This window comes from Pyrus communis, chromosome 17 (assembly GCF_041283825.1).
Source record: "Pyrus communis isolate YQ-2024b chromosome 17, ASM4128382v1, whole genome shotgun sequence".
NCBI classification, from domain to species: domain Eukaryota; kingdom Viridiplantae; phylum Streptophyta; class Magnoliopsida; order Rosales; family Rosaceae; genus Pyrus; species Pyrus communis.
Window position 1 is genome coordinate 21372653 of NC_142581.1, and position 24681 is coordinate 21397333.

The 24681-nt window shown below is 37.2% G+C and overlaps 1 protein-coding gene across 3 annotated transcripts; it reads left to right on the forward strand.

Moving 5' to 3' along the window:
• Window positions 1-10488: 10488 nt before the first annotated feature.
• LOC137708831 (boron transporter 4) lies at window positions 10489-15204 on the forward strand. Of its 3 annotated transcripts, none has more exons than XM_088689907.1 (14): window positions 10489-10695; window positions 11281-11389; window positions 11504-11586; window positions 11794-11986; window positions 12081-12219; window positions 12311-12476; window positions 12574-12740; window positions 12910-13083; window positions 13174-13269; window positions 13350-13466; window positions 13681-14003; window positions 14271-14550; window positions 14652-14801; window positions 14881-15204. In XM_088689907.1, the coding sequence occupies exons 2-14, from the start codon at window positions 11286-11288 to the stop codon at window positions 14911-14913; spliced, it is 2025 nt and encodes a 674-aa protein (XP_088546033.1). In that variant the 5' UTR covers window positions 10489-10695; window positions 11281-11285; the 3' UTR covers window positions 14914-15204. The 3 variants fall into 3 exon arrangements, with proteins under 3 accessions (XP_088546033.1, XP_088546032.1, XP_088546034.1); XM_088689906.1 differs by having other exon boundaries at window positions 10512-10695; window positions 11284-11389; XM_088689908.1 differs by having other exon boundaries at window positions 10568-10695; window positions 10853-11389.
• The last annotated feature ends 9477 nt before the right edge of the window (window positions 15205-24681 follow it).

Genomic DNA, 24681 nt, shown 5'->3' on the forward strand with positions numbered 1-24681 from the left:
TACGATGTTTTGGCTGCCATTGTATCGCAAAAACATAAGCGGTTAGGGAATGCATCAACAAAGTTTGTCCAGTTAACAAAACATGGCTGCCTCCCTCACTTTCTTACTCCTCTTCCTCTCTCCTTTCTTCTTTGGGTCTCTTAACAATGTATGCCAAGTTAATAGAACATTTATCATGTGCCAAATTACCCTTCTTCTATATGAAGGTTAACAAAAAGAACCGAAAAGAAATGCGAAAAGAAAAGTCAAGTTTATTGGGGATATGGTAGTATTTATCCATTTCAACATTACAGCCTTGGGAGGAAAGACTGCAGAAAGCTCAAGAAGCAGGCCAATTGGTCTTACTAGACAATCTAGATCCGTCCTATGATGTGTATAAAATTAAGTTTCTAAGGTAGTCAAAGAAAACCAGTTTATTATAAGATGCATTGTATCATCTTTTCCAAATTCTCACATAAGAGTACTTCCACCGTGGGAAACCCTCCCCCAGGCTATTCGCTATTTAATCTATTTAGTGAACAGTAACTGCCTTTTGCATCTCTACCGTTGCACTTGAATAGCCTTGGCAATAGGCAATAGGCAATAAAATATTAGTTTTTTTTTTTAAATAATACAAAATAATTTTATTTGTAATTTTGGATATAATTTTTAATCTGTCTCGTTGTACTAGCAATAAAATATTAGTTTTTTTAAATAATACAAAATAATTTTATTTGTAATTTTGCATAGAATTTTTAATTTGTCTCGTTGTACTATTTTCTATTAAAAATTATTTTTATTATTTTTATTATTTTCTTTTCACATGGTGTAGCACACCATCCCAAAACCCTTTTCTTTTTTTCTTTTTTTTCTTTTTTTTTTTTTTTTTTGTATTATTGTTTTTCTTCTTTTCACATGGTGCCAATGTACCATTCCAAAAGCACCCAAACCCCTTCTTTTCAACCCGTGTCCCCCCCTCCAAATGCACTCAAACCCTCCTCGCCTCTCTTCCTCCATCTTCACCATCCCACCCACCTCAGCTTCCATCAACGGTCTCGATCTTCCCCACTCCCTAACCAAACTCTCTCTTTCTCTCTCTCTCTCTCTCTCTCTCTCTCTCTCTCTCTCCCTCTCTCCTCTTTCCCCAAAAAACAAATCCCAAATTGTGCAATCTGGGCGCGCCAGAGGAAGGAGGAGGATCGCGAGGGGGTGAAGGCGGTGTGGGGAGCGGTGGTAGCTACGGTGAAGGAGGGATTGGATCTCTGCCATTTGTCTATGGGTGTTCATCAACCTCGGCGACGAACTCCGGCGAGAGCCGTTGAGTTCAAAGCCAGGGTTTTACAATTTTTTTATTTTTTATTAATATTTTTAATTTTATATTATGGCTGACATCGCCTTGACGTTAGCCCACGACACCTTGCTTCGAGCTCTCAGGCTGGCAACTCGTGCCGAGCCTCTCCCTCGGGCCTACTCGGGCTCCATCGCCAGCACACGCTGGGCTTGGTTGCTCGGGCTCTCTGCCATTATTCGCGGGCCTGTCCCTCGGGGGAGAGCACACGTTGGAAGTGCTCTAAGAGGATCTATGCTTCATTGGTCCATCCCCACCAAATTAGGGGCCTGTGTCACATCCCGGCCCGGTGCGGATCACTTCCCGGGCCCGCTCCACCACCGTAGCACGATATTGTCCGCTTTGGGTTTACCATTCCCTCACGGTTTTGTGACATCCCACATCGCCCAGAGGAGTGATCCTTAAATGTATATTCTCATCTCTACCTAGCACGAGGCCTTTTGAGAGCTCACTGGCTTCGGGTTCCGTATGAACTCCGAAGTTAAGCGAGAAGAGGGCTAGAGCAATCCCATGATGGGTGACCCACTGGGAAGTTGCTCGTGAGTTCCCAGTTCCCAAAAACAAAACCGTGAGGGCGTGGTCGGGGCCCAAAGCGGACAATATCGTGCTACGGTGGTGGAGCAGGCCCGGGAAGTGATCCGCCCCGGGTCGGGAATATTGTCCGCTTTGGGCTTACCATTCCCTCACGGTTTTGTTTTTTGGAAACTCACGAGCAACTTCCCAGTGGGTCACCCATCATGGGATTGCTCAAGCCCCATTCTTGCTTAACTACGGAGTTCCTACGGAACCCGAAGCCAGTGAGCTCTCAAAATGCCTCGTGCTAGGTAAAGATGGGAATATACATTTAAGGATCACTCCCCTGAGCGATGTGGGATGTCACAATCCACCCCCCTTAGGGGCCCGACGTCCTCGTCGGCACACACGCGGCCAGGGATTAGGCTCTGATACCAAATTTGTCACATCCCGGCCCGGGCCCGACTCCACTACCGTAGCACGATATTGTCCGCTTTGGGCTTACCATTCCCTCACGGTTTTGTTTTTTGGAAACTCACGAGCAACTTCCCAGTGGGTCACCCATCATGGGATTGCTCAAGCCTCATTCTCGCTTAACTTCGGAGTTCCTATGGAACCCGAAGCCAGTGAGCTCCCAAAAGGCCTCGTGCTAGGTAGAGATGGGAATATACATTTAAGGATCACTCCCCTGAGCGATGTGGGATGTCACACCTGTTTGAGAGTTATTTTGTAGGAAGCACTTTTGCTCAGAAGTTCTTTTGCATTAAGTGATTTTATTAAGAGCACATAAATAATTTATGAAAAACTGAGTGCTTCTTGGGAATGCACTTGGAAACATTTGTTGGAGGAACACTTATTAGGTGCTTCTCCAGAGCACTAAAAAGTTTAGGGTAAAGTACAAAAAACTACCTCAATTATTGGGGTCACGACAGTTTCATACCTCATCTTTTAAAATTGACAATGTCATACCCCATGTTACGAATTTGTGACAATGTCATACCTCCGTCAATTTTTCTGTTAGTTTTTCTGTTAAGTGCTGACGTGGCTTGATTCGGGACCTACTTTCTATTAAAAAATTATTAAAAACTAAAAAACAATTATTTAATATTTTTTAAATATTAAAATAATAATAAAAAGTAGAAGGAAAAAAAAAAAACCCTCATTTCGTCTGTGCCCTCCCCCCTCCTCCCTCCTTTCTCCTCTCCCCATCTTCATCTTCATCTTCATCTTCTTCCCCCACCTGCAAATCCCAACAAAAAAAAAAAAAAAAAAAAAAAAAATCCAATTTGTCTTCCCCCACACCCACACTCAGTTTCCCCCACACCCATTCTTCTCCCTCCTGCAACCCAAAAAAAAAAAAAAAAACAAAATCCTAGATCCCGTCGGCGGGATCTTGGGTGCACAGAGAAGATGGAGGATGGGTGCGGAATAGGATGTGGAGAATGGATGAGAGTGGTGGATTTGGGGTTTGGTGGGTTTTCAAATTTTTTTTTTTTTTTTTCCCTTTTCTTCTTCTTCCTCCTTCTTCTTCTTCTTCCGCAGGGGAGTTGATGGTTTTCAAAATAATTTTTTTTTTCCTTCCTCATTTTTTTCCTCTTCTTCTTCTTCTTCTTCTTCTTCCTCCTTCTCCTTCTCCTTCTTCCGCATTGGGGGTGTTGATGGGTTTTCAAATTTTTTTTTTCTCTTCCTCTTCTTCTTCTTCCTCCGCAAGGGGGTGTTGATGGGTTTTCAAATTTTTTTTTCTTTTCCTCTTCTTCTTCTTCCCCCTTCTCCTTCTTCCTTCTTCTTCTTCCGCGCCGACCCAGGGGGAATTTTTTTTTTTCCCTTCCTCCTTTTTTTCCTCTTCTTCTTCTTCCTCCTCCTCCTCCTCCTCCTTCTCCTTCTCCTTCTTGTTCTTCCACAGGGGGGGTTGTTGGGTTTTCAATTTTTTTTTTATTTTTTTTTGGGTTTGCAGGTGGGGGGAAGAAAATGAAGATAAGGAGAAGAGAGAGGAGGGGGGAGGGACAAACTGATGGTGTTTTTTTTTTTTTTACTTTTTATTATTATTTTAATATTTAAATATTATTAAATAATTTTTTTTTTAGTTTTTAATAATATTTTAATGATTTTTTAATAGAAAGTGGACCCCAAATCAAGCCACGTCAGCACTTAACAGAAAAACTAACAGAAAAATTGACAGAGGTATGACATTGTCACAAATTCGTAAGATGGGGTATGACATTGTCAATTTTAAAAGATGAAGTATGAAACTGTCGTGACCCCAATAGTTGAGGTAGTTTTTTGTACTTTACCCAAAAGTTTATAACTTAGAAGCATTTTAAGTGTTTATGCCAAACACTACCAAAGCGTTTATGCCAAACACTACCAAGACGTTTGGTTATTCGGAAGCACTTTAGCAATTCCAAAAGCACTGCCGAACAGGTCTTAGGTGGGAAATGACTAATGTAAAATTCAAGTTAGTTACCAACTTACCACTATGATGCCCTTGTATACCAGAGAAATATCGTACTCATTATTCCGAACGATTAATTGTAAAAAATATGTGATAGTCGTTTTGCTTTCTAAAGACTAGGGCTTTAGTTTCTGTTTGGACTCCAAATAATACTTTGGGGCGAGCCTATGTTGTCTTCCGTCCAATAAGAAGTATCAGGAATATTCACACTGGTATTGTAGAATCAGCCGACCGAGGAGCACCTTCAGTTTGGATAAAGAGCACTGCTTCGAGACCGATTGATTATTTATCCAAGTCTCGATCAATAAGGATTTCCGAGTCCTTGTTGGAAGAGGTCATCTCATTAGCCTTCTCAGCGAAGTGAGGTGTTAACAGGTTACTACATTCAGCACACTGAAAACTGAATTTTATATTGAACTTTGCAGAACTAGTAGCCTTGTCTTCATGCTCTAGAACCCGAAGTCCGAGACGTGTTCCTTCATCGGCTGTAGTCACGAGATCAAGAATCCAGCAACGTGTTTCTTCATCGGCTGCAGTCGCGAAAAGTTGGCATGCCTCGTTTTCGATCGAATGACGTAGTTAACTTATTAACTATTCGGCCTGCGCGCCACGCAGACTAAGTAGTTTTTAGGGTTAGCAGTTTCTTAAATTATTTACATAGGCAACTGTTAAATTGATACAAGTTATGAAATGATTACTCCAATGTTGAAGACCATCTTACGCGTATGTATGTAGGAGTAGGATTCTATCCCCTCCTATTCTCATCCCCTTCCCTTCCCTTCCCTTCTCTCACATATTACTTTTTGTCTTGTTGTCTCTATAAAAAAAATCAATACAAGATGTTGACATGGCTTAATCGTAACAGTTCAAATAAGAGGAAAGGGAAGGGAAGACAAATTAGTAAAATTAGAATCTCTTTAACCTGAAATGGCCCACTTTCACTGTGGCAAACAAAGCCAAATTGAAAGTAAATGCTCATAATTTCAATGTTTGTCGGATACACTATGTTCATCTGTTTATGTTATTTCAATTAGATGTCTTAATGGCCCTTGATTTGATTTTTTGCTTCGATGATCTTGAATGGAGATTTAATGAACCATTATGCATAATGGACCTGTCAGTGTCTCTCTAATAATCATACGACTGTAATTCTTTCTTGTTGCAATTTCTTGTTCCTTTTGTAGAGAAAGGCAGTATTAACTTCACACTGTTCTCAGCCCAATACAATAGAGTACAATATGGTGTCCTCTACACCAAAAGTCAGATTTATGGTGGGACGCTTTATATAAGGTGCTCCGAATTTTCCTAATCATAGTGCAACGTAACCATTTTTCTATGATACGTAATGTTGACAATACATTTTTCCGAAGCTATTCATGCGCATTCTGTTGGATGTTACAATCACAGTACTGTTTTTGTGTAGAATTTTTTTTTTTAATTTCTTCCTAGTTGCCGAAGGGTCACTAGTCAAACTTAAGTGAGATTTTAGATGGGAGATAGTGAGGTTAATGTGGTTGCTAAGAAGACAGTTTTCGTAACTGTTGGAGCTACTAACTTTTTATGCTCTTGTTCGAACGGTGGATGCGCATGAGGTTAAAGAAGAGTTGTCAAAAAGAGGGTATACTCGGCTTCTCACTCAACCGGGCCGCGGATTCTATATTCCCTCGAAAGGCTGAAGGAGGAGATGAGCCCCTTGCTGCTGACTACTTCACATTTTCTTCGAGCATTACAGACAATCTGAGCAGCATCTCTTGTGATCAGACATCCAAGGTCCCTCATTTCATCAATGTGGGATTTACCCTCAACACCCTCCTTCATGTGTGATAGGTTTTCAAGCCTAAGACATGGACAACACAACTCGGATGATGTGTGTGGCCGTTGGACTTCACACGTGGGACAACTTGTTCTGATACTATGAAAAAAGTTGAGGTTCCATCATAAAACCAATTAACAATGTGATGAGAGTAGCCCAACTACTTATAAGCACATGCAAGATCCCTCTTCTCATCAATGGAGAATTCAGTCTCAACAGTTTCTATGTAGAAAAACAAATTTTAATTTTGCAATCAATTAAGAAAAACTTCATACACTTTTAAACCCGACTTGGGGTAAGTTTTGAAAATTCAGTACTGTGAGAAAAAGAAACACTTGATTTGTTTTGTTTCTTCACAGATTTGGGACTTGTGACTTTACATGTGTATGTCTCCCAGTGCTGGGGAATATTTCTTTTTTTTTTTTAACCTTCTAATATTTTACTTTTCCTCCCCTTTGGTGCCCCTTCTCTGCAGGAATATGAAAGGGAGATTAGAGACGTTATTAAAACGAAAAAGCACTTGTAATTAGCTAGACCCGCTCGGTGAGCTTGCATCCTTGGCTGAAATTGTTTTTCTGTTGGCTGTGTTTATAATCCTTGACTGAACTTACTTAGTACTAGCCATATTTTTGCAGGAGAAAGTTGTGTTTCTTTTGTGGATTACAGTAGAGTCGGGTTGCCCCAAAAATTGGACAGCATACAGGGTCCCGCCCACGTAGGGGATTGTTGTAAATCGCTGACATGGTAGACTTCAAAGGTTTGTGTAAATCTGTGATAAAATATAATTTTGTAACCTTGGGAGGAATTATTGGTATCGAGTTCATCGGGTAGTATGTTTTAATTATTGTATAAGGAGTTTTAGTGAGCCTGTGATATGTACCACTTGTGTAACAACTCTTGTTCACTACAAGTTGAGCGTTATGATGTGCCTAAATATAACGTTTCACCATTCATGGCTGACCATAAATTCCTATCATCATGTTTATAGGGTTTTCCCCTTTGCGTTTCTTTTTCTTACATACATATACTCATGCTCATTTTACTCGTTTGTGAATGGCTAGCTGAGAATGATTTTAACACACAACCTGTTATCTGGTTGTCTCTTTAATGACAAGTAATTTTGCAGTGTGACCATAACACCGTTAGTGGTGATAATAATCCACTTGTCTTAGTTTGTCTATCCATTAATACTACTATACCCTAAAGCATAAATCCGTTCTACCCGTGGGGCCTAGTTCCAAGGGAAGAGTCATTCAAAGAGAAACGTAGGTCATGAATTGAAGCCCAATCCCATAGCCATCCATCCATAGGTTTTTATGCAAGAAAGAATCCCAAATCTTCCAAAATCCTTTTTCTTTTGACAAAGAATCGCACTTGTTTTGGGTCTTTGAATTGCTACCGCAAACGTATTCCCTTTTGCTTTGATCAGATTGTGTTGGGTGCTGGGTTAAGAAGTCAGCACCAAGTAACTGGTATCCGCACTTATTCCACATGTTTTTACCCAACTTTCTATCCTTAAAAGCATTTTTTCTTCTATGCTTCGTACCACTGGATGGTTTGAAAAATCAACGATTAGATCTTTACATATAAGGATCCAACGAATCTTTGCAATGGTTATGAAGGAAGTTATTCCGTCATAAATCCAAATGGCAATATGGAAAATAGCTCTACATACTTGTGAGCTCATGTAATGTCCCTTCTCCTATCAATGTAAGACTCTTTCTCAGTACGCACTCTCGCGTGTGGCAAATTTTCATGTCTAACAAGCGGACAACACAAATCGGGTGGTATAGAGCACGTGTGGCCGTTGGGCTTCACACGAAGGACAATATGCTATGAAATCGTGAAAGAAGTTGAGGTTTGCCTTAAAACCAATTAACAATGTGGAGAGTAGCTGACTTAGTTAAGTCCATGTAAGATCTCTTCTCTTATCAATATAAGATTTATTCTCAACATATTTGATATTGCAAAAAGAAATCATGTTACTCAATGGTATGTATCATTGTAGCCAGACTCCTTTAAAAAGTCTACGTGACTTATGGTGATATATTTCTTCGTTACGTTGCGAGAAGTTTCGAAGGCGTTAATGTTTAAAGTATTGAAAGGGAAAGTTTCATTAAGACGCAACTGTTTTCTTTTGTGACACAACAAGGTCTGTCCCAAATATTTCCGTTATGCCCTTGAAAGAGACAAAACATAGCACAATCCAACCACAGAGAAAATCTTACAATAGGTGATGTTCTCATTGTCACGTGTTGTTATTAATTTATGTGTTAAAATGATTGAACGAGGTAATTAATATTATAGACCTAAAATATAAAATTAATACATAAACCTACATATTATAACATAAATAGATTAATAATACTACGTGACAGGTGTAAGAATCGCACTTAAAAGCATATCCACTCATATTCAACAAATGGAAACCTTTTTTTTCGTAGTTTGAAGGTCACCCAAATGGGTGGATACAGAGAAATCATCACATGCAAGAACATAAGATATCATGTGCATGGCTTTTACTGTGAGGAAGTCTTCTCTACCACCTCCATTCTTTTTTATTTGTGAGGAACAAATTCAAAAACGATTTGGTGATGTCTGTTGTAGCCACCTTTACTTTAACTCTGAGGTCGAAAAACAAGTTTCAAGTTGCTATCAAGGAAGCTTGATATCAGCATGCTCAACTAAACCTAATTCTTTCTAATTAACTTGCCTGCAGCTTGAAAGAAAAAAAAAAAAAAAAAAAAAACACATTTACGTGTTTATTTTTTTTATTTTTGTTTCTTTAAGGATAGAATTTAGGTTGAGTATAACACGTGCTACGCGACACCTGTACTTGAGTTTTTTTTTAATTGTGGAGCAAATGAGTAGACAAAAGGTATATTTTTCTAATTTTCAATAGACTCTTACTATATATCTACATTAAAGAGTGGAGTCAAGTCACACAATGAGCAAACCTTAAAAAATTGATATTGCTCTTGCAATTGACAAGAGTGAAAATTTATTATAACTAGAGAAAAAATATCATTTGACCTACAATGAATACCAAGTGAATGTACAATGAATTTTAAAAATAAAAGGAAATAAACCTCTACGAGATCATGAAGCAGATGGTAGCAGCGCAGTTTAAGAGGAGAGGTTGCACCACATGTACATAAGCTACTAGAGAACCAGAGAACAGACACTGCAACGCAGCGTCTCTATCCAAATGTAAAAACAGAACCAGATAAAGGACTGTAGACATCAAAATTTGGAATTTTCGTGTTTACATAGACAATGCGTTGCAATGTCTGAATTCAAATGTTATAAAAAAAAATTAAAAAAAAAAAAGCAAAAAAAAAAAGTCGCTCGAGGTTTGAAGCATAGAAGGTGTGTCTGTAATGTGTGGGATTGACTTGATTCAAAACAAAAGAATTTGCACACTACTTAGTTGCAGGGTCTAAGTCCAAATGTAAACAATAGAACCAAGAAACATACACTGCAATGTAACGTCTGAATCCAAATATAAAAACATAATCAAGAACGCTGCCAGTTGTAGTTGCATGAATTAGTAAATTTTGTTTGGAAGTGTTATAGTGTACCTCAAAGGTTCATTAACCTATTTATAATTAAAATAAATTTAATCAGTATATTATCAATATCATAACATTTTATTGATTTTATAAAAAAAAATCACCCTAATTATTATCATATTTATTTTATAACTGGCAACATTAATGCACCTTGATTACACTCTAATTGGCCGTAAACATTATCCGATTGTACCAACACCCATGCATTGGATATATATTCCCTTCATGTTCGACGCATTGTAATTTGTATATAATAAATAATTACAGATGTAAAACGAGTGGCTCAATTGAATTGGTCGATGCTATTTTTCCAGCTTTGAATTGTAAAAGCAATTTTAATAAAAAAAAAAAAACTACAATATGGGCACACACAAGTGTGTGAGAAAATTTTTATTTTTGTTTTTGAAATAGGAGGAGGAAGAGAGTGATAGAGAATATGGGAGTGAGAAGTTTTTTTTTAAAAAAAAATTAGAGATATGTTAGGATTACATGTATGTGAGGTTTAAAAAAAAAAAAAAGCAAAATTTGGTTGTGTGACATATTTTTATTCATGTTCTGTTTTAATTAAAGGGTTAAACTAGTAATTTCATAGAATTTTATTTGATAATGAGTGTTTTATTAATTAGTAAAGAGATATAGACAATTAGTTTTGGTGAGGAAAAACAAACAATGTTAAATTAACTTTGAGATTTGTTTTGATTGAAATTTTGGTAGAAAGTAGAAACAAAAGTAAAAGTCCAAATGGAAATATGTAGAATCCGCATAGTACTCTTTGGCGGGTCTTTTGAAGGCGTGGGACTGCAGTTGCACCCTCTCTCTCTCTCTTTCTCTTGAGGGCGTGGGACTGCAGTTGCACTCTCTCTCTCTCTCTCTCTCTCTCTTTCTCTCATATTACTATAAACTCGCCAGGTGATGAAACAATAACAAGGCTAAAACAAGGCCTTCAAAGTCCTCCTCAGATTTCTGATCAATTTGTTCTCCACCCATCACTCAACACTCTAGCCGCTGAAGCTCTTCGGTAGGCTTTCATTTTTTCCGTATTATTTTCTATACAATTGTAAATAATACCATATAAATATGCAAATGTGTGGTGGCTTTTATTTTTATTTTTGTGGGTTTCTTTCGTTTCATTGCACTGATTGTAACATGTGGTGCTTGTTTTATTCTTCTGGTAGAGTTTTTGAGTATTCGAGGGTAACGAAATCGCGGGGTTTCGAGGATTGGGTTGGATTCATGAATGTGACAATAAGGAAAGAATTGTCTCGTTCATGGTCTGGTTGGTTGCCAGGAAAATCCATGCAGCGGACAAGAAAAAAGCAGGAAATTTTTTGAACGTCAATAAATGTCCAGAAAACAATCTTGTTCTAGCTGTAGGCCAACGAAAAACTATCTTCAAATTTCTTCTTTGGCCAAGATAAAAACCTGCACAATAGAAAGAAAAAAAAAAAAAAGGCCTTTTCTCGTTCCATCTTTGCCATGTCCATTATTTTCTTGGCAGCTGAGTTTATGTTTTTCTCATCAACCCAATTAATGTTTCAACACAATTTTTTTTCTTTTTTTTTTTTTTAATTTCTTCTTTTAATATAATATGTTGGGATTTTAGCAGAAATGGAGAGATTTAAATCTCCATTCAGGGGTATTGCAAACGATGTCCGGGGAAGAGCAGCATGCTATAAACACGATTGGGTTGGAGGTTTTCGCGCAGGAATCGGGTAAGTAATTTCCTATTTCTTTTACTTGAAACATTTACAATCAAAGGTATCTGTTTCACTCTCCTTGTTCTTTGGTCTTTGAAACTTTAATTTCGTGTGCCTTCGTTGTGCTAGGATTCTCGCCCCAACTACCTACATCTTCTTTGCTTCAGCTCTTCCTGTTATAACATTTGGAGAGCAACTGAGCACAGAAACAGGTTTGTTGATATTTTTCCTACCATGTGTAGATAGCATATCATAAGCCCTATGGAATATATATGCTATTGGAAAGAAAAAAAAAACAAATTCTAACACGGAGCATAATTCACTGGATGCTCCTATTCTTCATCAGTTATGCGCGTGATGTGATACAAACATATACTCGTTTGATGAGTTTGAACTCACTTGGATTTTTCCTTGTCTAGATGGAATTTTGTGCACGGTAGAAACTTTGGCCTCTACTGCTATTTGTGGTATAATACACTCGATTTTCGGTGGACAGCCTCTCTTGATTTTAGGAGTTGCAGAACCCACTGTTATTATGTACAATTACATGTATGACTTTGCGAAAGGAAAGAAAGAATTGGGGCCTGAGCTGTTTTTGGCTTGGGTTGCATGGTAAATGAAAAAACTTTAGAGTTTCAAAACTTACGATCCTCGGTGGCTATGCAAGGCAATATAAATTTTCACCTTATTCACTTGAATTTTACAGGGTTTGGGTCTGGACAGCTCTTTTCCTCGTTCTTCTTGCAATATTCAATGCCTGTGATATCATCAACAGATTTACGAGGATTGCAGGCGAACTTTTTGGCATGTTGATTTCTGTTTTATTCATTCAAGAGGCCATCAAGGTAAGTTCTATATAGAAATAAGGTCATTTTGGATCCATCTAATACAGATGACGGAAAGGGAAGTAACAAAAGGTTGACATTTCAATGGAAGGGTATGGTCAGTGAGTTCAAAATTCCCAAAGGCGAAGATCCAAAGTTGGAGACGTATCAATTTCAGTGGCTTTACACAAATGGACTGCTGGGGGTCATATTTAGTTTTGGACTCCTCTACACTGCTTTGAAGAGCAGAAAGGCAAGGTCATGGTGGTATGCAACAGGTTTGTCAAGCACAGTTTGATTCCCTTCGTTCTCTCATTACTACGATAACCTTTTCGTTTTGTGTGCGGAACTTGAGGATATTTACAATGTTTGCAGGGTGGTTCAGAAGTTTCATTGCAGATTATGGGGTTCCTTTAATGGTGTTAGTATGGACAGCACTATCATTTAGTGTTCCACACAATATTCCTCCAAGAGTTCCTAGAAGGCTCTATAGCCCTGTAGCTTGGGACTCTTCATCTTTACACCATTGGACCGTCATCAAGGTAAACTAATATTCAGGAAATTTTGTTCTTAATTGAGATTCAACGTAAGACTTGTAGTAAAATCAGATTAATGTCTCATGAAAGAACTCTTATACTTTTGTATACTATTGTGTTTTTGCAAACACTTACAGTTTGAAGTAATTTTTTTTTTTTTCATTCTTTTTTGTAGGATATGGGGAAGGTTTCTCCTGGATACATATTTGCTGCCATTATACCTGCTGTGATGGTAGCTGGACTTTACTTTTTTGACCATAGTGTCGCTTCACAGATGGCGCAACAACAAGAGTTCAATCTAAAGAAGCCTTCTGCGTATCACTACGATATCTTGTTGCTGGGATTTATGGTAGGTGTAACAAACATATTAAGATGAAAGATTGTTTTGTCACAGTCAAGCAATTACTAATACATTTTTCTCTTTCATAATTGGTCTCAGACGTTGCTCTGTGGATTGCTTGGGCTTCCTCCTTCTAACGGGGTCCTGCCACAGTCACCCATGCACACTAAGAGCCTTGCTGTTCTTAAGAAGCAGGTTTGTGTAGGGAATGTCCTGTCAACTATCTTGTTAGTCATTCAGCTAAATTAGATACTTATTCACCTATCCATATGCAGTTGATTCGAAGGAAAATGGTGAAGAGTGCTAAGGAATCAATAAAACAGAAAGCCAGCAACTCTGAAATCTACGGAAAAATGCAAGCAGTGTTCATAGAGATGGATAACTTGACTACAGTAATTTTTTCTCAATTTGAACATCTATGCGTTGAAATTCTCCAAGTTAGCATTGCATTGATGTCTATCTATACATGCATGAACGTACATTTCATGTCTGCGTATGTCTATGAAAAATAAAACAACTTTAAATTATCTGGTGATTTTAGTAGGAGAAAGATCAGGAAGATCTTCGTTCGGGTGGTTCTTGAGTCTTGAATGTTTTTCATTGCAGCCTACTTCAGAAGTTAAAGAACTAAATGAATTGAAGGAGGCAGTTATGAAAAGCGAAAATAAAGAGGATGATGCAAAAAATGCATTTGATCCTGAGAAGCACATTGATGCATACTTGCCAGTAAGAGTTAATGAGCAAAGATTGAGCAATCTGTTGCAGTCGCTCCTTGTGGCAGCATCAGTTTTTGCTATGCCTGTCATCAAGAAGATACCGACATCAGTTTTGTGGGGATACTTTGCTTATATGGCCATTGACAGCCTTCCAGGGAACCAATTCTGGGAAAGGATGCTACTTCTCTTCATCTCCCCTAGCCGACAGTACAAGTAAGTAACCTTATTCTTTAATCAAGTAGCATGATGGTCTATTAACGTTGTTTCTTGAAACTGGCGGAATTTACATTAAGAGTTCCCCTCTAGGCACCAAGTTGAACAAAATGAAGTATTTTCAAATTTCCAAATCCCCCTTACAAAAATTACTAACGGTTTGTGTAGAAACTGACTTTCCTTGTATTAACACAGAATAATTGTACAATATTGGCGAGTACTGCTTTCCCAATCATAATATTAATTCGGTTGTGATGATGTTTGCAGGGTCTTGGAAGGGGGTCACGCTTCCTTTGTGGAGTCAGTGCCATTCAAATTCATAGCAATATTTACACTCTTTCAATTTGTCTACTTCCTGGTCTGTTTTGGTATTACATGGATCCCCATAGCCGGAATTTTGTTCCCCTTGCCATTCTTCCTTCTCATATGGATAAGACAACATATTCTCCCCAAATTCTTCCAATCATATCACTTGCAAGAGCTGGACTCAGCTGAGTGGGAGGAAGTCGTGGGCGCCCCAGTACGCTCTCTCAGTATCAATTCTGGGGTATATAGTATTCATATTTTTCCGATGACTAGTGTCATCATCATTGCTATCTTAGCTATTTTTCTCCCTCTAAATCTGAACAGTGTGCTTCTCTTTATTAGAAATCGGAAACTTCTAAAGAAGAAGGTGAAATGGAGATGTGTGATGCTGAGATATTAGACGAATTAACAACCAGCAGAGGGGAGCTGAAGATCAGAGCGAGCTTCAGTGAAGATAGACGAACGAGCTTCAATGAAGAAAGGCATGGCCAGGTACATCATCTATAATTTTTCTCATTATGTTTCCGATATGTATGTATTAACATAATGTGCTGCCTATTGTGTTTTGCAGGTTCACCCTCAAAAATTAGGCCAAACAGGGTGAAATGTGAGTCAAAGGGAATGAAATGTGAAGATATTGTAGGCATGAGATTTGACTTGAGTAGTAGCTAAATGTAACAGAAGAAGAAGTGTGAAAGTGAGATCATAGGAAGAAGATTTTATGCAGATTAATTAGTTATTATGGTTGAGGTTTGAATTGGTAGTCATCATATATATTAATATCAACCATTTCAAGATGCTTGATGCATTTTGATTGCTTGCAATTGAAGCCATTTTCCCTGTAAAATAGTTCAGATCAGACACCTTAATTATTTATCAAGGTTAATTTTTCAAATACCATTATTTTATTTTATTTTAACCAGTATATTAGAGATTTTTATGGTAATATTGCAAGTTGTAGATTGATCTGGTGACTAGTATTTTCGAGTCCAATTTACAATGTCTTGAGTTCAAACTCTCTAACTCCCAATTTCTTAATCTAGACATAGTTTAAAGTACTAGTATCGGCTGTAATAAAAAAAAAAGTTAAAAAATATCTCCTATGTAAAAATAAAACATATACACAAGTAACAAAAATGAACTAAAATTGGGAAATAAAACCCATAAAGCAATTTTATTGGAAATATATTATGATCAGCAGACTAGACAAAGCTCCCGACAAGACATGGATATTCAACTCACTAAACATGGTACTCCTTACAAATGCAGTAGTTAAATTATAGTCAATAGTATTAGATTCTTGAGATCAATCGTGGCCCAAATTCAAATAAATTGCTAGGCCTGGTGATGAAAATTTATGAGAAATTTATGAAGATAGTAATGTTGATGTTATTAATCTACATGTTATAATATTAATAACAACATAATTGATGTCATGGACGTAAACATATGGTATTAATAATTAAACAAAGAATTGTTCGCATGTCATCAATAGTGAAGAACTGTGTGTTACAAATTTGTAGAACTACAAGTGAAAAACTGTGATTCAGTACTGCAAATCTGGTGAGTGATTGAGGTTGTGAATGGAATTGGAAGTGTGGTTTTTCAATTGGATTGGAATTGTGGCATCTTGAATTGGATTGGATTTGTGTTTATAGATTGGATATGTGATTCAATACTAGGTATGTTGTTTGAATTGGATATGTGGTTTATTGAATATTATGTATGTAGTTTTAATTGAATATGTGGTTCATTGAATTGAATATGTTGTTTATTGAATTGGAATTTGATATGTGAACTGAATTAAATATGTGGTTTATTGAATTGAACTAGATATGTGAATTGGAGATGTACTAATTTGAATTTGATATGTTGAATTGAAGATGTGCCATATCAATAATTGGATATATGTTGAACTGATGGTTGTGATATCTTCACGAACAAACAAACCAATCTAGTACACCTACACCTTTCAACTAGAAACTCCCTCAAATGAACAATATCTTCATGATGATTATCATGAAGATGATTCGGACTATGATCCTGATGTGAATGACGATATATAATTAGAAGTAGGGGAAAATGAAAGTATGGAGACAATGTCGGTGGGAACATACATAATACAACCATACGTCTGAGTGGCAACATGTCAACATACATAATACAAATATACACACCTTTGATGAGTTTGAACACACTTGGATTTTTCCTTGTCTAGATGGAATTTTGAGCATGGTGGAAACCTTGGTCACTACTGCTATTTGTGGTATAATAATTGCATTTTGGGTAGACAACATCTCTTGATTTTAGGAGTTGCAGAACCCGCCACCGTCCACAGCTGCGCAGGTGAATTTTTCGGCGACCAAAAATGGCGCATGGTGGGGCGTGACTTTTTGGGCCGACGTCCCGTGCAGCACGTGGGGTAACCCAAGGTCCTTACTTACGTTTCTCGATGTGACAAATCGGAAGTTGCCATCTGTTTTCCCAGATTTGACCGTTTTAATATAGTTCCGTTAATTACCGTACTTTATACAATTACGCGAGTTTATGTAAATGGTTTGGTATCTAGGTGAAAACATCTCAAGGACTTCCAAAAACCTGCAAGATGATTTTGACTCGATGAATGAACTATGAGTGGGCCTTTTTGCTTTAATGACTATTAATACTATATGGTTTTCCTCGATAATTGTTTATGCATATTTGATGTGACATGGCATGTTTAGCTTACAAGCAATCCGTACATACATTGTACATTATAATATTTTTTGTAAGCATAAACTTGTGGCATGAGACCCTTACACTTTTATCTGCTCATTATTACATGTTTGCACAGTGTCTTTTAGATATTTGCACTATCCTAGGCCAAGGACCAGCTTCATATGTAGTTCATATTGCACAATGTCTCTTCTACACAAAACTTCAAAATGCACACCTCTTCAATCTAAACTTCTTGGTAAAAAACCTTGTCGATGAGAACCCAAGATTAAGCATTGTATTTGGTAAATTGAACCCCAAAACGAATGGTTTGGAATAGTCTAGAGACGTCATTTTGATTTGTTTGGAGTTTGGACCCAAAGTGAAGTGAATCTAGAGACATCGTTTTGAATTGTTTGGCCCCCGCAACGTTTGGTACTCGTTGAGTTTAGTTGGGCTGTTGAAGCCACACAATCTCATCCCTTCCGAGTTTAACACTTCGCTCACTTTTAAGCCTTCACTTCTGTTAGATTGTGTGATTTTGTACTGTGATTCAATGGATCTAAGAAAGATTTCTGGAAGAAGGATTGAATAATTTCATAAAGCTCTCCAGTGATGGAAACCTCACACACACTTCATTGAATTACTCCCTCTCTCTTACATAGCAAAACGAATATTACCGTTGCACCTAGGAGGGAATACTACCCTTCTCTCTCCTCTAACAGAATGAAAACAATCTCAGCCATTCGTGTCATCTATCCTATGAGATAGTTACATGTGTCACTCAACACCACTTACTCTAACTTAATCTAGAGCATCCATTTGGAACGTGATCTAAGGGCTCTGATTAAAACAAGTAAATTGAATAAACTTATTTAAGCTAAAGTCACTTAAATACTAACACTCCCTTCTAAGTGTTTAGCTGAAATCATTCCCAAAGCTTTCCTCAAGTACTCAAATCGATCCTTTGCCAAGGCCTTTGTAAATATATTAGCAATTTGTTCCTCAGTTCTGCAATAGATCAAATCAACTTCACCATTCTACAATGCATCTCTGATGAAATGAAACCTTCTATTTATGTGCCTTGTCTTGTGGTATGCTACTGGATTCTTTGAAATTGCAATGGCAGAAGTGTTGTCACATAGGATCTGAGTAGGCTCCACTTGTTCCTCTCCAATCTGAGAGAACAAACCTTAACCAGATGCTTGAGCAGTTGCTTCTGCAGCACTAACATACTCAGCCTCTGCAGTGGACAATGCTACACTGCTTTGTTTGATTGAAGCCCAAGAAAATACTCCATAACCAAAACCAAAAGCATATCCAGAAGTGATTTTCATGTCATCCTCACTCCCTGCCCAGTCACTATCACAATAACCAATAAGGACAACATCTTTGCCTTTTTCATATGCAATTCCATAGTCTAAAGTTCCTTGGATATATCACAGCACTCTCTTTGCAATTCCTATATGTTTTTCTAGTTTGATTGTGCATGAATCGAGCTAGCAAACTTGCAGCAAACATGATATCAGGTCTTGTAGCTGTTAGGTATAACAAGTTACCAACCATCTGCCTATAAAGACTTTCATTAGCCATTTCACTCCCATCTTCTTTGCTAAGTTTTTCATTTGCTGCAAGTGGAGTTGCAACAGGTTTGCAATCCTTCAATTCAAACTTCTCCAATAAGGTCCTTGCATATTTCTTTTGATGCAAGAAAATGCATCCTTCTGTTTGAATCACTCCAAGCCCCAAGAATGATGCAATAAATCAAGATCGGACATTTCATATTTTCTCATCATCTCTGTTTTAAAATCATCCATCAATGCACTTGAACTTCCAGTATATATAATGTCATCCACATACAAGGATACAATTCCTGCCTCAGTTGCCTTGATGTACAGAGTTGCCTCACTTGGACTTCTATGAAAACCAGAATTGCAGAAATAAAACTCAATCTCTTTGTACCAGGCCCTTGGTGCTTATTTTAAGCTACATAAGGCCTTCTTAAGCTTGTAAACCTTGTCCTCTTTGCCTTCAATTACAAAACCAAGTGGTTGGTCTACATATACTTCTTCATTAAGAACCTCATTCAAGAATGCAAATTTCACATCAAGTTGGAACAACTTCCATCCTTTTTTGTGCAACAAGCCCAATTAGAGTCCTAATAGTGTCAAGCCTTGCCACAGGGGCAAATGTCTCATTAAAATCTACCCCCAGGCTTTTGAGAGTATCCCTTAGCAACTAACCTTGCCTTATTCTTCTGTATAGACCCATCTAGGTTCAATTTTGTTTTGTAGATCCACTTGACACTAACTATTGGCTTATCAAATGGTCTATCAACAAGTTCCCAAGTGCAGTTCTTCTCTATCATGCCAATTTCTGCCTCCATTGCCTTCTGCCATGACTCATCTTGTGCTGTCTCCTCAAAGTTCTCATGCTCAACAATGCACAAGTTGCATTTTGCATATACTTATATCAAGCTTTTGAACTTCAAATGAGTGTGATCATTGTCTTGGGGACCTGTGTTATTCTACATTGGAACCAATCTTGAGCCATTTTCAATTAACTCACAAGCTTCAGATGCTGACTCATCATTTACATTATGTCTGTCACTTGAACTCCCTTCTTCCCTTTGTTCACACATTTCTACTTCAGGCATTGATACACTGATGGTCTTCTCAGACTGAAATTTCCAATCCCAGTAAGCATTTTCATCAACTTTCACATCCCTTAACACAATTATCTTCTTTAAGACAAAGTCATAAAGTCTATAACCTTTCTCACATATGCCATATCCCAAGAATATGCATTTAGTACTGGTTTCATCTAGTTTTTTTCTAAGTTAACTTGGAATGTGAGCATAACATATAGAACCAAAGATCTTTTAAGTGTTTAATTCCTGGCTTCCTCCCATTATATGCATCAAATGGGGTCTTCTTATCAAGAGACTTAGTGGGACATCTATTTAAGATGTACGCTGCTATGTTGATAGCTTCTGCCCAAAAATCAAATGGAACACCCTTCTTAACCATCATACACTTTGACATTTCCACTATGGTTCTATTCTTCCTCTCAACCACACCATTCTACTGTGATGTGTAGGCCACTGTTAACTGTCTTTCCATGCCCATTTCTTCACAAAACTCTCTGAATTCAACAGATGTATACTCCCCTTCCTCTATCACTTCTCAACTTCTTCAATTTGTAACCACTTTGTAATTCAATTGTGGCCTTGAATTTCTTGAATATGCTAAACACCTCAAACTTGTTTCTCAAGAAATAGATCAACCGCATTCGAGTGCAATCATCTATGAAGGTAAGAAAATACCTATTCCCAGCCTTAGTAGTGATTTACATAGGCCCACAAATATCTGAGTGAATGAGCTCTAGAGGAAGAGAAACTCTCCATGATACTTCCTTTGGAAATGTATCTCTGCAATGCTTCCCAAAGGCACACCCTACACATATCTCACCTACTAACTTGAGTTCAGGCATTCCCAGTACCATATCTTGGTCTTTGAGTTGCCTCAGACTACCCATATTCAAATGTCCTAGCCTCCTATGCCAAATTGCAGAAGACTGACATACAGTAGCTTTTAGAGCAATTTGTATCTCAGGTTTAAGTTTCAAGGGAAAACTCCTATTTCTTTTCATTGGTATTTTGGCTACCAAGTTCGACATAGAGCTATCATCATATATTGCAGCAGTTGTACCACCAAACACCAGAAAGTAACCATGTTCCATCATCTACCCTACATTGAGCAAGTTTTCTTTTAAACCTGGAACTAACATCACTTCCTTGATATATCTTATCTCCATTTTGGTTTCAACTACCAAATTTTCCTTGCCAATGACTTCAATAAGCTAACCAGTGCCCATTTCAACCTTAGCAGTCATTGTTCTATCAATGTCAATCAACAAATCCTCCATTTCAGTCATATGGTTGCTACATCCACTGTCTACATACCATGTGTCTTCACATTTCTTCACTGTGGCATTATTGCTGACATAAAATATTGTAGGAGTGTCATTGACTTGATTAACAAAGTTTACATGTTGGTTAGCCTTCTCCTTCTTCCCACAACAATCTTTTGCAATATGCCCCAACTTATGGCAATTATGGCACCTAGGCTTATCCTTGAACCAACATTCACCAAAATGCAGCTTATCAGTGTATACAAGGATTATTGGCTCCTTCAGAGGTACCTGCAACTTTTCCAGCTTGATTTGCAAGTCTATTATCCCTTTTCTTCCACTTTAACTTCCAATTCTTCTGTGGTTTGAACCATTGATTCCCATTGTACTTATTTTGTTTTGGAGCAATATTAAGACTAACAAATGCCTTCTCAGTGTGAATCTCATCATGCCTATCAATTCTTTGTTCATACCCCCTTCAATAGCAACAACATCTTGAACATCAATAGTCTTTAGATCCTTAGTATTTTCAATCACAAAAGCAATACTATCATACGATCTAGGTAAGCTTATCAGCAACTTTTCGACAACTCTCTGATTGCTAATATCTTCACCATAACTCCTCATTTGACTAAGCAAATCAAATAGCCTAACTAGATATGCAGAGAAGGCTTCATTTTCACACATTCTAGTATATTCAAAATCACAGCGTAAGCCTTGGAGTTTCACAGCTCTTACTTGTTTATCTCCCACAAATTCTTGCTTCAGGACATTCCAATTTCCGTGTGCAGTCTTTTGGATGGCGATTATCGGAAAGATCTGATCAAAAACCACCCCTTGGAAGATTCCAAATGCCTTTGCATCTTTGACTATGTTCTCCCTCACCAGCTTGCTTTCAACTTCGTGGTATGTCCTAGGAGGGAATACTACCCTTCTCTTTCCTCTAACAGAATAAAAATAATCTTAGCCATTCATGTCATCTATTCTATGAGATAGTTACATGTGTCACTCAACACCACTTACTCTAACTTAATCTAGAGCATCCATTTGGAATGTAATCCAAGGGCTTTGATTAAAACAAGTAAATTGAATAAACTTATTTCAGCTAAAGTCATTTAAATACTAACAACTTCCGCGCCATCCGCACCTTCTCTTTGCTTCTCTTGTGCGCCTCACTCCGTCACCGTTCACCACTGTGCTCCGCCATAACTCTCTCTCTCTCTCTCTCTCTCTCTCTCTCTCTCTCTCTCCCCGTCGTTAGGGTATCAACAATTTCGTTTCCCAAATTTGCTTAATTTTACTTAATATATGATATTTTGTTAGCTTTGTGTGTTCCACTGCTAGGTTTCTTTGAGCATTGGGTTAGTGGTTCGCATCGCATATCAGGTAATTTCAATATTTCTCCTTTTCATCCTTCGAGTTCTATTTTCCTACGCTGTGTTAATTTTTCATTGGAAATGTAAATTCTTTGTTTTTACATACCAATTGAGAATTTGAGATGCTTGAGTTTGGTACCTTTTTCTTCAATTTTTTAAGCTTTCTTCGCTTCTGCTATTCGATGGCACTATACATATCTATATGTTTTACTTGTAAGTTGTTTATTTCGGACTATATTTGTGTTTGTTGCTTGCCACATGCTTGTTCAATTTTTTGCATCTTTCTTTTGTTGTGCGTATAAGGTTTAGTTGCACTAGTAAAAACCTTTGAAGTCAATGCCTTGGATCTAAAGTAGGTGCTAACTTGTTCCCTCTTAGGGTAGTGGCAAAAATCCCTTAGGGTTTTGATAGACATGTATGTGATGTGGCTAGCGCACCTTACGTGATGAAGTACTAGGACATAAAACCTACACCCAACATGTTCCATTGTCAGAATATTTCTGTAATGGACTTGTGTGCCTACATACATTAATGTGCAATGATTTATACTTTGAGACAATTGTTGTATACGTAACCCTACTTTTTGACTTACGATTTCTGTCTGGTACTATACAATATTACGTAGTATTATTATGTTTGAGAAACCATATACTTGTTTTACAACGAGGGGTTATACGTTTTTGGAAAAGTTTTACAAAATATTATTTTCGGGCCCACTTACCTTTGTTTTTCACCCCTCCAGGATTTTAGACACAGAGCTCATGTTGTTGACGATGATTATTGGCAAAAGTTGATATGTAGGAGGTTTCTCCTTAAGATATAAATATTACCTACTTTTATTGCGCTATTATTTGTGCTCTGACATCACTCTTGTGATAAGGATTTTAGAGTACTCTAAATTAGTTACTTTAGTGGCGGAGCTCATGTTGTTCAACCAACTCACATGCGTACTCTAAATTAGTTACTTTAGGTTTAAATTAGTTCGCAATTTCCACAACACCATCACTTTATGGCTTTGTCATCTTATAGGTGTCAACCAGCACAGCTCGATTCAAGTGTCCACATGGATATTTCGAGTCGGAGTGTTTCAAATTAATAATATTAAGAATGTATCCCTGTTTTGTGTTTGGAAATTCTACCAAATGTTTATTGTGTTGTGGCCAATTTATCTGACGAGGAGAGAAAGGGGGCACATCAAGAGAGAGTGGAGAAAATATGAGTTGTATGAGCGTGTGTTATTCTTCCTAAGCAGTGTCTTTATTTATAGTAGTAAAGAGGAGAAGAATCCTTGTTCTCCAAAAAAATATAATCCTAGTACAAAAAGAATAACTATTAACCAAATAATTTTTGGTTGATTTGATGAATGTACCCATGGTTATATATATGTATACAATATGTTTCTTGTTTTTATATGTACATTCTTTTTTATGACAAAACATGACTTTTTCTATTATTTAGAATTTTTATGTATTTTAATATAAATAAACAAATGTCTCTATTTTTTAGAATTTGTAAGTATTTTAATATTTTCCATCCCACAAATCATGGGTTGTATTTAAAATAAGGAAAACTAATGAAAATGGCTTGAAAACTTTGAGTTTTAACGATAAGGACAAAATAAATAGTAAAGTGAATAGTACCAGGATTGACTTTTTAGTGTTAAAATGTGATTTTTCGTTAAAGTGAACAGTACAGCGAGCTTTTCGTTAAAACTCCCTTTAAAATATCATAAATATAGACAACTACAAATTTCAAGTTTAAGTTCAAAAATAAAATAACTGACACAGTAATACGTTATACATTAATATTGAAAGGCAGGGAAAAGTGGCTTCAAAGCTTACATTGTTGGAGTACCCTGAAATTTCATTGCAAGTGATCGTAAGAGACAAAGAAGAAAGAGGTATAATTAGTGAGAAGAAAAACGATGATGTTAAGATGATTGATATCTCGAAGGCAGTCTCAAGAAAGTGTGAGATACTATATCTAGTTTAAGAAAGAGTCAGTGCACGCCAACTTATGTTCAGTTTCAAAAATAGTGTCATGTGTTTAGTTTCAGAAATAGTGTAGCACCCGTGTTCAATTTTAGAAATAGTGTAGTACTCGTGTTTAGTTTTAGAAATAATTAGTATTCAATTTTCAGAAATAGTGTTCGATTTTAGAAATAATGTACCATTAAGTTTCAGAAATACTGTGTGGGATGGACGTTGGGGGTCCAACGCGATAGTTTTTATTACTATTTTCAATTTTGTTTTTTATTATATTAAACTTTTGTCATTTTCATTAAAATATAAGTTATTTTCATTAAGGGTAATGCTAGAGAAACCACTAAATTTTTGTAAACTAAGTGACATGTAAGTTGATGATTGAATTATTATTCAAGTTTTGATTAA